General features: G+C 42.5%; 2 protein-coding genes across 8 annotated transcripts in view; one reads left to right on the plus strand and one right to left on the minus strand.

Moving 5' to 3' along the window:
- The window catches only part of HAAO (3-hydroxyanthranilate 3,4-dioxygenase), a 44,772-nt gene extending 38,897 nt beyond the window's left edge, over positions 1 to 5,875 (minus strand). For 3 of the 7 annotated variants that reach the window (XM_080998189.1, XM_080998184.1, XM_080998186.1), the window contains exons 1-6: positions 5,604 to 5,874; positions 3,440 to 3,518; positions 2,813 to 2,896; positions 2,236 to 2,342; positions 916 to 1,041; positions 393 to 436 (exon numbers count right to left, since the gene is read on the minus strand). In XM_080998189.1, coding sequence (XP_080854315.1) covers positions 393 to 436; positions 916 to 1,041; positions 2,236 to 2,342; positions 2,813 to 2,896; positions 3,440 to 3,518; positions 5,604 to 5,686 — 523 coding nt within the window. In that variant the 5' untranslated portion in view covers positions 5,687 to 5,874. Of the gene's footprint in view, positions 1 to 392; positions 437 to 915; positions 1,042 to 2,235; positions 2,343 to 2,812; positions 2,897 to 3,439; positions 3,519 to 5,603 lie in introns of all 7 variants that reach the window. The other 4 variants (XM_080998187.1, XM_080998185.1, XM_080998188.1 and 1 more) reach the window with 4 other exon arrangements.
- The window catches only part of LOC308472913 (uncharacterized protein), a 445,281-nt gene that overhangs the window by 132,420 nt on the left and 299,552 nt on the right, over positions 1 to 13,309 (plus strand). The gene's annotated exons all lie outside the window — the stretch shown is intronic.

Here is a 13,309-nt window from a genome sequence, read left to right on the forward strand (position 1 = left end):
TTTCTACCCTTTAATTCTGGCAGAGTCTCAGTTAAGAGAAAAAGAGAGAAGAAAGTTAGCATTTCTCCTGCAGATGTTATTTCATTTGGAGCAGTGTTTAAAGAGAGACAGTGGTTCTGTACATACCATACATTTAAATCACATCCACTGCCATCCCCAAATCCTGGAAACTTTTAAGGATGCTGAGATTGGGAATAGTAGCTCTGTGAGTGGTAAACTACAGTTCCCAGGATTCCCAAGGTGTGTGTGCTTTCAGTGTGTCATGTGTACACAGCCAGTACAGCCAGTAATAATAGGGTTTTTGTTAATTAAGCTTTCCTTAAGGGAAAAAAACCCACCCATATTATTACTTGTTGAATAATTGCTTTGATTCTGAAATCAGTTTATATTACCTGGATTGGGTTTTCCAGTCTGATACTGCCTTGAGCTGAAAAACCTGGAATGACAAATGTTAAAGGAGTAAAACTTTTCAGACAAATATAGGTAACCAAATTGTATGTCTGGGCGACATTACAAATGCATGTTTGCTTTCCCACTTCCTCTGTGAAAAGTGAAGCAACAGGGAACTAGGTAGAGGGCCTTCTTGGTAGTGGCGCCTGCCCTGTGGAAAGCCCTCCCAGCAGACGTCAAACAGATAAACAACTATTTGACTTTCAGAAGACATCTGAAGGCAGCCCTGTTCAAGGAAGTTTTTAATGGCTGGTATTTCATTGTGTTTTTAGTGTTTTGTTGGAAGCTGCCCAGAGTGGCTGGGGCAACCCAGTCAGATAGTTAGATGAGCAGCAAATAATAATAATAATAATAATAATAATAATAATAATAATAATACAACTTGGGCCCATTAATTTCAGTGGGTCAGCTCTGAATAAAAGTTATTTGGATTCAGCCCAATGAAATAAAATGGAGAAGACTTACTCTTGGATTATTGGGATAAGTTGTGTGCCAAGGTCTTCACAGTAAAACCATCTCTCAAAAAGGACATTGGTTGATTCTCCAACGTAGTATCTGACAAAAGGGTGGGGGAGGAACCGCATTAAGTGGCTGTATCATATAAAATGGAAGGCTGTGTTATTTTACTCTCTAAATGTGTTTCAAAATATTATGCACTGGTTAAAAACAAATAAATGTATAATGCTTTGATTTGAACTTATCTGCACTGGGTAGGATAATAAAATTCGGCACCAGTGAGAATCTTGAAATCTGATTTCAGCTTAGATTGGACTTCAGTTAATTCAAATACATGGCAGCACATCCTTGTCATTAAGCACAGTATTGTCTGCACTGATGGGCAGAAGATCTCCAGGATTTGAAACTGAGGACATTTCCAGCCCAACCGAGAGATACCAGACCCTCTGTGTGCAAATATGTCCCGTCCCACTGATCTATGACTCTTTCCTCAATATGCTATTTACTACACATTGCATACTTGTTGGCATCCATCTGTCTAGAGAGACAGTGCAATGTGCCTCCAGAGGTGAAGTCAAATCACTGCTTTATCAGCACTGAAGTGAGCTCCATGGATGTGTAGGATGTTACAGGAGGGGTAGTACCTATGGGGGACACACACACGCATTGTGCTCCTTATGGGCTAGTTTGTCCCACTTTGGTCTCCATCCTTCACTCAGATCTCACCTGTGACAGAAGCTGCCAGCATGCGACAGCGGCCACACCAGCTAAACCAGGTGAGGGTAGTTGATGGGTCTCAAACCCTCAGTGGGTTAGGGACTTCCTCCTGAATGTGAAGACGGGCTCTGTTGGATTGTGCAGCCAATGGAGGGTTCAGTGGTCAAGAAGGTGGTTTCTGCATGTGCTGTAGAAGGAAGTGAGGAGCAGATGGGGCTCATCAACCTGGGAAGGTGGCCCATCAAGGAGAAGGAATACTCTGATCCTAAACCTTCGTTGCCTTGTGGGATATGTTTGAGAGAAGAAAATGCTAAGGAGTAACCCCTACACAAACCCAGAGTGGAGGCCCTAAAACAGTTGGATGGCATCTTGTACGCCTCCTTCTGGTAACTCCAGCAGCCAAACATGTTGCTCTACTTTCCTTTGGACCATATCATCTGGGCAGCCAAGGGCCTCCATACACACTGCCCAGGTTTGTGCCCTGGAGAGGTTACATATTGCATAAGTACTGTATTTATACTACAATATTTGTATGCCACTTTTTTGAACCAAAATTGTTCTCAAAGTTGCTCAAGGTAATAGAGTCAGAGTTTTAAGAAGATTATATTTCACCTGAGTCCATCGGTTTCAGTCTTTAATCTTTTTCTCTCAATAACCAATCCGACAGTGTTTGCGAATCTCTGAGGGGAATGTGGTATCCTGGCTGGTAAGAGGAACATCTGCCCAGAAAAAAAGAAAGGAAGTTGAAACAGTTGCCACAGTTCATGACAGGAGTGGGGAACCTCAGGCTTGGGGGCCAAATCCTGCTCTATCTGGCCCTCAGAATTCTCCTCAGGCCATACACTGGCCTTGTTTCACCCCCTGAATGTTTTCTGGCTGGAATGTGTCCTTGAACTCTGATAATACCTCTTGCTTGTCTGGATGGAGGATACAGAGGTTGTATTGGAGAAATGTTGGAGGGTATGCTATACACATGATAAGGGGAGGACTCCAGGAGCATCCAGAGCTCATTCTGTTTGCTTGTTTTTCTTTTCATGCAAACGTTCCTATAGCTGAAGAGGTAAGCCACAAGTCAATGGAAAATGTGGCTTGTTTCTTCAGCAGAGAGAACTATGACAAATACACCCTTGCTTTATGTGCATATTTCCCCCACCCATTTTCCATTAACCATTTACAAGCCTATGTTTACCTCTCCTTCTTTAATGTAGATATCCTTGTGTTTTCCATTCTCTATTATCTTCAGGCACATATCTCCTTCCAGCTGGTAGAACAACTACAGTGTAGGAGAGGGGAAAACTTAATTTAGAGTATGCATATCACAATGCCATATGTACAGTCTGCAAGGGATTCATGTATATTGCAGCGCTTGCACAATCAGTTTTGGAAAACTGAACTGTGGATTTAAAAATTCAATATGAGGGAATATGCTGACATCTATTGGATACATGGAAAACTGCAAGCTACGAATGCTAAGATCAGGCATAGGCAAACTCGGCCCTCCAGATGTTTTGGGACTACTATTCCCATCATCCCTGACCACTGGTCCTGTTTGCTAGGGATGATGGGAGTTGTAGTCCCAAAACATCTGGAGGGCCAAGTTTGCCTATGCCTGGGCTAAGATGCTCGCTTTAAAAAAAATAGCTTAATGATAACAGTCCCCTACTCCTCTATCAGTCCCAGCCAGAGTAGCCAATGATCAAGCATGATGGAAGTAGTAGTCCAACAACATCTAGAGGGCATTGCGTAATAGATAGTGCAAGCCTACGTAAGGACATTGTACCCAAATCACTAAATGAAAGACTTCCCAATGGGTTACCTCTTCTCCTTCTTCAATATGATAATCCTTCCTTTGGTTTGGCCCACCAACAAACATTACATTGAGCTGATAGCGGTGCCTGCAGGGTAATAAAAATACCAATTTTTAACATAAACCTATGATAAGTTAAGGCATAAAAGGATAAAAGAGTAAAGACTCTTCAAACCAGCATTTTTGTATGCAACCTTGCCTATTTGCACAATTTTGCATGGCTGGCTTCCCTGATATAAAGCATATCCGCATGCTATTTTCATTGACAGGTGCACTTTTATACAATTTACTTGGTCAACAAACTACACTGCAAAATTTGGAGAAGTTCAAATTTCAAAGGATGCTCGTGTATTGTTTCAAATAGTGTAAATTAGTGAGTTTCACCTCTACATGAGAAATGAATCAAATTTCTCCCACATTCCTGCTTTCTAACATTCAGAGAGGGAGCTTGCAAAAGAATGAAGCCAGTGAGAGCTGAGTTGTACTTTGAAGTTTTCACCATCCCTCTCCCCAAGCACTGTGATTGGAAAGTGTTCAGTGAGACTTTAGCTCTGGGTTGGGAGATAGAGCTCTCAATGAGCAAAGTCCAACTTCCCAAACTGGCATCCACCTAATATGGTGTTTTGCAACACTGGGGGGTGGGGATGGGGTGGGGCAGGCAGCCAAGCTTAGGCAGAGTTCCAAGCTCCAAATGGGCTCAAATCACTCCCAATTTACTCAGAGCAAGTCAGAGCAAGTTGGAGTGGCTTCAATTCAATTCAGATTCAAGCTGAATCATCCCAAATCTTCCTGAGTCAGTGGGATTCAGCTGAACTGGTTGCATAGCCCACCTCTGAGCTATCCTAAAATTGTTGTTGCACTTTGATTATGATATGTTATTCCCACCCTCTTTGTGCCTGGAAAACTCAAACATGTTCAACAGTTATATGACTTGCTTCTTCAAAGCCTGGTGTTCTTCTCAAAACGGCCTTGGTCCAGTATATCTAAAGGAGCGTCTCCCCCCCCCCCATCGTTCTACCCAGACACTGAGGTCCAGTGCTGAGGGCCTTCTGGCAGTTCCCTCACTGCGAGAAGCCAAGTTACTGGGAACCAGGCAGAGGGCCTTCTTGGTAGTGGCACCCGCCCTGTGGAACGCCCTCCCACCTGATGGCAAAGAGAACAACAACTACCAGACTTTTAGAAGACATCTGAAGGCAGCCCTGTTTAGGGAAACTTTTAATGTTTGATGCATTACTGTATTTTAATATTTTGTTGGAAGCCGCCCAGAGTGGCTGGGGAAGCCCAGTCAGATGGGTGGGGTAATAATAATAATAATAATAATAATTCTGAACCTGTGTTTTATTTCAAGGTGTGAAAAATATTATTTGTGGAGTGTTGTACAGTCTTACAAACTGCTGTCCACAGGCATACAACAAGTTTATTATCATTGCATCTATGAATGCCACAAAGACTACAAAGCATGTTTAGAATCAAGAATTACTGTGTACTTAATGTTGACAGCTATGGCTTTAAATATGCAAAACAGGCTTTAGGTTTGATTGCTCCTGTTTCGGCCAGACTTTGAAGACCTTTGACAGACATATACAGTATTTCACTCAAGGACCATAGGGAGCTGCCTTGTACCAAATCAGACCACTCAGTACTGTCTACACTGACTGGAAGTGGTCCTCCAGGGTTTCAGACAGAGGAATCTCCCAGTATTACCTGAAGATGCCCGGCGCTGCACCTGGAACTCTTGGTATGCAAAGCATTGCTGCTCTACTGAGCCGTGACTCTCCTCTCCTCTTTGATTTGCATAAGAATTGAAAAACAACATTTTGTTTTCAGCGAAACATAGAACAGCGAATTATAGAATCATAGAACCTTAGAGTTGGAAGGGACCCCACGGGTCATCTAGTCCAACCCCCTGCAATGCTGGAATCTCAGCTAAAGCATCCATGACAGATGGCCATCCAACCTCTGCTTAAAAGCCTCCAAGAAAGGAGAGTTCACCGCCTCTCATGGGAGTCTGTTCCACTGCCGAACAGCTCTTACTGTCAGAAGTTTTTCATTATGTTTTGTCAGAATCTCCTTTCTTGTAAGCTATTTCATTGAGTCCGACCCTCAAGAGAAGGAGAAAATTCTGCACATGTTCCATTAATAAAAAACCCCACACACAAACCCATTAACTTACATGAGTTTATTGCATACTGGAGGCAAGAAGACAGCTCTGTTTTCTTCTACCCATTTCTTTACGTTCACAAGCATCTTCTCCATGACTCTTGATAGCAAAGTGCGCCAAAGGAAGGAAATGAGTTTGCATAGCTCAATACATCATGCCTACTAAGTTTTGCACAACCTCCGTGAGCTGCTATACGTGGTTCTAAGCTACTTCGGAGCGGCAGTGTCTGCTCTGACTGTACCCGCTTCTCAACAGTATGCCAAATCTCTCTGCGTTCAATCTTCCAAAGGTCTCTTTGTTGAAGAAAGGGTATCTCGGTAGCTTAGCCAATGATCAACTTGTGCAGGGATAAAGTACACAGAAAGCTGCTTCCTTTTCAAAAGCTTGCACAGTCATGGTAAAAGTGATGTGCCAGCCGTGTGTGTGTGTGTGTGTGTGTGTGTGTGTGTGTGTGAAGGCTGCTCTGCAAACCGGTTCTGCTGAATTAGCCTGATAGTCCATTTGGCCCAACATCCTTTTCTCACAGTGGCCAACCTGATGTCTATGGGAAGCTCAACACCAGAACCTAAACTCAAAAGCAATTTCCCCACTTGTGGTCCCCAGCAATTGGAATTCAGAGGCACACTGTCTCTGCCACTGGATGAAGAATATAGCCATGTTGTATTGTGTTTTTACTAATTTTTGCTGGGAGCCACCCAGAGTGGCTGGGGCATATTATTATTAGTAGTAGTAGTCACTGATAGCTTTTTATCACCCTCTTTGTCCTCTATGCGTGATATGTGAGAGTGAGCATCTATCCTATGTGTAACATACAAATGCAACAACACAGATGACAGTTTTCAAAGTGCCACAGGACTCTTATTATTTTCCTCTCCCCCCTTTTTTTTTCTTGATTAACTCTTTGGAACTTTTACGTTGTCAAGGGAGATTGAATGCATGCAAGTTGCAACGTTTTGTCGGGCCTAATAAAGGTATGACCTGATTGTGGACTTTGGATTTATTATTTTTCTCAATACTCTCCTTTTCGGTATGCGTGAGGGAGCAGAATTAAAAACACAAAACATACCACCAATCCCCCTTAATATATAAGGGATGTGGGAGAAACAGGGGTGAGAAAGAAACTCAAGGATCCAGCACCTTTTGGGTCCTTCATAACCTGATCAATTTCCATCCCAACTGGTTGCTGGAATAGCTCAGTCGGTAGAGCATGAGACTCTTAATCTGGGGGGGGGGGGGTTGAGCCCCACATTGGGCAAAAGATTCCTGCATTGCAGAGGGTTGGGCCAGTGTGGTGTACTGGTTAAGAGCAGTAGACTCGTAATCTGGTGAACCGGGTTCGCGTCTCCGCTCCTCCACATGCAGCTGCTGGGGGACCTTGGGCTAGTCACACTTCTGTGAAGTCTTTCAGCCCCACTCACTTCACAGAGTGTTTGTTGTGGGGGAGGAAGGGAAAGGAGAATGGTAGCCGCTTTGAGACTCCTTCGGGTAGTGATAAAGCGGGATATCAAATCCAAACTCTTCTTCTTCTTCCTCTAGATTACCCTTGAGGTCCCTTCCAACTCTATGAATCATGATACAAACTATGGTAACTCTGTAGCTACTATATTTGTTTGCTTCCTGCCTATTGCATTTTCCTTTTGTGCCAGGGTCTTTCAGTTCTATAAGACTGAGAGTAGCAACTGTTTGGGTGGGCTTTTTTATTATTGATCTGAAAGCCACTCTTGGCTTATTTTTATTGATCAGCAAGCCACTCTGTAAGCCTAAAGAGGAGCGTAAAATGCTTTAAGTAAATAAAGAATTGATTCTGGTGACTCTGCTGATGCCACAGTCCAAGGCCTTGCCCTCATTTGCCTGCACTGATGCAATAATGAATGAATGACTGGACTGCCAGGAAAGCAGACTCAAATCAATTCTAAAATATACTATTAATTATAATCAATCAGGCTTTCTACCAAACAGACATATGAAAACAAACACTAGAGTGGTTTTCGATTTAATTGAATATTTGGAATTAAGACCTAGCAAAAAAGTAGCATTTATGCTAATAGACGCCGAAAAGGCCTTTGATAACCTATCTTGGGCCTTTCTGCAAAAAACTATAGAACTATCAGCTTGAAGGACAGATCGTGAAGCTGAGGCTCCAATACTTTGGCCACCTCATGAGAAGAGAAGACTCCCTGGAAAAGACCCTGATGTTGGGAAAGATTGAGGGCACAAGAAGAAGGGGACGACAGAGGACGAGATGGTTGGATAGTGTTCTCGAAGCTACCAGCATGAGTTTGACCAAAATGCAGGAGGCAGTGGAAGACAGAAGTGCCTGGCCTGCTCTGGTCCATGGGGTCACGAAGAGTCAGACACAACTAAATGACTAAACAACAACATCAGCTTGGAGAAAAATTCTGTAAAGGTGTCAAAGCAATATATAAAGAACAAGCCAGTTTAATAGTAAACAACACCAAGACCGATATTACAAAAATTGAGGACACCAGGCAGGGTTGTCCACTTTCACCCTTATTATTCATTTTAACTCTCAAAATTTTAAATTCAGAATGAAGAAATGAAGATGAAATAAAAGGGATTACACTTGGCGAAAAGATATTTAAAATCAAGGCGTTTGCGGATAACATCATTTTAACAACTGAAGAACCAGAAACAAGTGTTCCAAAAGAAAATTCTAGAATTTCGCTGTGTATCAGGATTTAAGATGAATATGACAAAGACAAAGGTAATGGTGAAAAACATGCAAGAGCAGGAACAAAAAGATCGACAGGAAAAGACAAAATTGCAAATTGTGAAAAAGGCAAAATATTTAGGTATAGAATTAACCATGGGAAATAGCAATTTATTTGAGAATAATTATAATAAGGTTTGGAAAGAAATAAAAAAGGATTTTGAAACTTGGAGCAGATTAAAATTATCAATAGGAGGAAGAGTTTCCATAATGAAAATGAATGTCCTTCCTAAAATGCTCCATCTCTTTCAAACAATTCCCATAATATCTAGAGAAAAATGTTTTGAGGAGTGGAGGAAAGATATGACAGCTAGCAGGGACTCAGCTATGCAGCTGCAGATGAAATGTTTTAAATGTGTTGTATTGTGCATTATACAAATTTGACACTAGATGGCGAGAGAAAGAGCTATGCCAAATTCGATGGGTTTTTTTAAAAAGCTTTTTCACAGTGTTTTTAAAATGTATATAGATTCCACCCAGGGCTGGGGGCACTATCCAGGTTTCTGCATTGCAGGGGGGTTGGACTAGATGACTTTGGGGTGCCTTCCAACTCTACAATTCTCTGATCCTACTCCTAAGGTATAAGCTCCCCCACTGGTAGGGAAAAGTAGGGTTTCAGGGAAGGAGGTGCTCCTCTGAGGGGAAAGATCTGAGAAGGAAAAGACCTATTTCTTAGGAAAACAGGTATCCTCTCATGTCAAGGAATGTGGGGGCCCTAGAACTGGGTGATTTGATCATTAGGGATAGAGATGACTGAGTATGAAAGCACCTTGTGAATTTATTCATCCATCTTTGAGATGAGAAGCAAAACTGGCATAGTGGATAACGTGCCATGTTTACTTTTGTCAAGCACTGCAAGGAAGGGAAATGAAATTATTTTGTCCTCTCTGTTTCAGCACTGGAATGCACATCTTGAAAGAGGAGCACACAAACACACACACACACACAGAGAGAGAGAGAGAGAGAGAGAGAGAGAGAGAGACCCATCAGGCTTTTTCTTTTCTTTTCTTTTCATTGCTTTGAGTACCGGTATATTTTTAATATTGAAATTGTACTAAATAGGACTAATTTAGCTAGCCAGCCCTGGTGATCATCTAATGTTTATTGGATGGATTTTACCCCTAAATTGATTTTGAATTTTGAATTTATTGTTATTCACGTCTTGTACTTTATTTTATGCTGTTTTTGTTGCATCCATTAAGTGTTTTAGATTTGTTGTTTGCCGCCCTGAGCCCGGTTTTCTGAACCAGGAAGGGCGGGTATAAATAAAAATTATTATTATTATTATTATTATTATTATTATTATTATTATTAAATGCAGTGGACATGCAGAATACTGCCTGCCCAAACTGAGAGTGTCTCCTCAAGATTGTTTCATAAAATGTACACACTGCCTGATTGCTAAAATACCTCGGAGTGGTTTGGAAAAGACAAAACAGTAAACTCAAGAAAAATTCACAACCCTACTTTAAAACATACGTAAGTTAAAATACTAAAACAGTAAAATTATATCAACTTTCTAAGCATCTAAACAGGAATATTTTTGAGCAGGCTCCAGAAATGAGTACAGCAAATAATAATATTGGAGGGATGGGGAACCTGTAGCCCTCCAGATGTGTTATACTCCAGCTGCCATCATCCCTGAGCATTGCCCATGCTGGCTGGGACTAATGGGAGCTGCAGACCAACCAAATCTCGAAAGTTACAGGTTTCCCATCTCTGCCTTTGGAAGCACTTGTTCCTATGACTTGCCCGCTTTCTGCAGTTCAGGCAACAGGTGGCGCTGTGACCACGTGCCTGGGTGGGGAAACTCCCCACGCAAGACACAGGGAGAAAGAAAGCAGTTTCTAAAAATAATAAGAGGCCTTTTGCCAAGCACTCACAATGTTTGTTCCTCAGAGTGAGAAACAATAGGCCCGCATTCCAGTGGTCAGGGGAAAAGCCAGAGCAATAAATGGAGGGATAGGATGGGTTTTGTGTGTGAGTGAGACCGATATCTTCCAAAGCCAAGATTTTGGAAGCAAATTGATTGCTGGGGTGCCATGTAAGATGACAAGAGACAGACGGAAAGTGTGTGATTATGAATGGCATTTTTATTTTGCTTCTCTGTGAGCTGAGCATTCTTCAGCAGGCCTGTTAGAATCGGCCCTGGAAATGGAATCTCCGCCTCTAGGGAACAGTGGGTCAGCACTCAAACTTCCCTGCGATTTTATAATGTAAAGGATTTGATGGCTGCATTCTGTAGCTATAACCCTTCCTGTGTGCTGGGAAAGTGTTTTAGGAGAATGTATTTTTCGTGATAGTGATCAAGGAAGAAAATAATATGTGGCGCTTACTTTTAAAAAGTTTATAAATTGGCTTTTAGCTTAAATCCAGCATGGATTTTTATTCTTCAGTTGTGTTGCACTGGAAAGAGTGAAGACAGGGCTATATTAAGCATATGTGGCACCAGGGTGGAAAGATCCGCCCAGTGCCCCCTCCCCTGGGTTGTGCGGTCCCAGGCGCGCAGGAGGGCAGAGCCAGGTGGCCGCCTCAGCGTCTTGCTGGCTCGGTTGTCCCCAAACTTGCGGCGCAGAGCCGCCCGCAGCAGAAGAGCCTGCTCTTCCCCGGACTCAACTCTCGGGCCCCCGACTCTCAGCCTGGCACCCCTGAGAGTCCAGCGTCCGGGTGCCCTGCACCCCTAGCACCTATGGGTAAGACGGCCCTGAGTGAAGGCCTGACAGACTGGACACTATCCACATAGTGTTCATAAAGAGATTTGAGATCAACTTGGAATAAGTGCAAACTAAGCCTGCCTTGCAGTATCAGCAGAGTCACGAATAAATTCTTTATTTACTTAAACCAATTTACACTACTCTTTAGGCTTGCAGAGGGGCTTACAGATCAATAATAAAATAAACCACCCATCCACATAGCATTGCACACCGATGGCATGTAGTGGATTCACACAAGGGGGGGAGGTAGAGAGTAGACCCCATCCAACAATGTGCTGGGCACATGTGTAACTGCACACCAATTACACAGTCTGCCACTACTGCATGCACATCCTATTGTTCTCTGCAGACGAGTGTGAACTGCAATCCATATCTCAGTCATCTTCATTGCAGACGAGGTGTGGTGGGCGTCCTCCTGGGCGTACAATGTTATCCTTGTTTCTTGAAAAATCTGTAATGCTGAGTTCATGGAGATTTTTGCTTCTAAGGCAGGGAAAGCAGGGTTGCAGCCTTTAAAATGACCATTTTGCAGATTAAGGAACTGAGGCTTTAATCTTTCAACGACTTTAAAAGTGATTCTTACTCCAGTCAGATTAGCCACTGCATCAGAGAAAATGGTGATTGCAACTCAAAAGTCTCTAATCTGTCCTTGGCATGAATAGTAGCTACAGAATATCACAATGGGGGAGAAGAGGCTCAAAAAGTAATATAAGTTTTTTGTGTGAAAGAGAGCGCATCATTTTTCTAAATTCACCAGCTAGTGAAATACAAAAATCAAGTTTTGCACCAGTTCCAGGCAGGTGGGCATCGGGAAGGTAAACAAGAGAAGAAAATCAAGCTCTTGTGTGAAGTCTTTTGGATTCATCAAACCCTTTGAAGAGAGGTGAAGGGAATCCATATAAACACAACATCGATTCCAATCAGATACAGAGTAGCATAAGAATTTCCACGCAAACGTTTTGTTAAAAAAAGGAAGGTTTTAAAAGGTGCTGAAAAGACAACAGAAGCAACGCCTGTCTGATATATGCAAAAGAAGGGACTTTCAGTCGGTAGATCCCTCCACATTAAGAGCCTGATTCCTATATGGAATAAACTTCCTGATGAGATTGTGTCTGATGAGATTTTTTATCCTGTGAACTGCCCTGAGACCTACGGGTATAGGGCGGTATACAAATTTAATTAACAACAACAATAATAACACCTGCAAGATGCCCTCTCATAAGAGCACAGTGACTGGTTGGGTATAGAAGAAGTGCTGTGATGTTTCAGTTATCCTGGTCCCAAACTATTTAGGGCTTTGTTCACAAATATCAGCACCTTGAACTTAGCCTATTAGGTAGTTGGCAGCCAGTGCGCCTGAGGCAGAAAATCCCACAAGCATCTCTCCCTGGAAGTAAAGATACAGCATATTTGCAGCATTTCAGTCAGGCAGAATCTGCTGACTGATTTTTTCTCCAGGGAGAAATCCCAGCACACTTAAAACTCAAAAATGGAATGTATACTATGAGCACTTTAGAAGAATAGGGAATAATAATAATAATAATAATAATATCTTTTATTATTCATATCCCAGCCACTCTGGGTGACTTCTAGCATAATAAAAGCACAGCACAGCAAAACGTCAAACATTAAAAACTTCCTGATACTGGACTGCCTTCAGATGTCTTCTAAAGGTTTGGATTGTGCTCGGAAACGTACTGGGAGTAAACGTAGACCTTTTAGAAATGGTGTCGAATGTGATTGATTCATTGGTTGATGAAGGCAAAGTGGTGGAGAAACTCTGCCCTCTGGGCCCTGTTTGCGCCATGAGGCCATTTTTGCTAAGCTGTGCCCATGTGCTACATACCTGGCATAATAAGTTGTCAGGTGCAGGGCAGGTAAGGATGTGGCAAAGCAGAGTTTGCAGTCAAGGGCCTAGAAATAGTATTGCAAAGGCTTTCCCTCAAAACAGCTCTACCTAAGAACATCCAAACATTGCAAGCTAGAAATCTTCCACAGTGTTTTCTTCTATGCTCTTGGCAACTGCGCCCTCTGCAAGAGGCCCAGTTCGTTTGCCAATGCTGGGCTGGAATATGCGCACACAGCCCATCCTTGGAAGCTAATTTTGCATAGATGATCTAACTGTGTTCCATCTCCAGCGTTTATGATTTCCTAAATTTGCAGCTGCCAGAAAGAGAAACTGGCTGCAACCTTTCAGGAATAATCGTCGCATGTGAAAAGAGTTCTGTGTTGCTGATGCCTAAATGGTAGGTTGGGGCTGTGGGTTTTATTAT

This window comes from Podarcis pityusensis (genome assembly GCF_964106645.2).
Source record: "Podarcis pityusensis genome assembly, chromosome: 3".
Lineage (NCBI taxonomy): Eukaryota > Metazoa > Chordata > Lepidosauria > Squamata > Lacertidae > Podarcis > Podarcis pityusensis.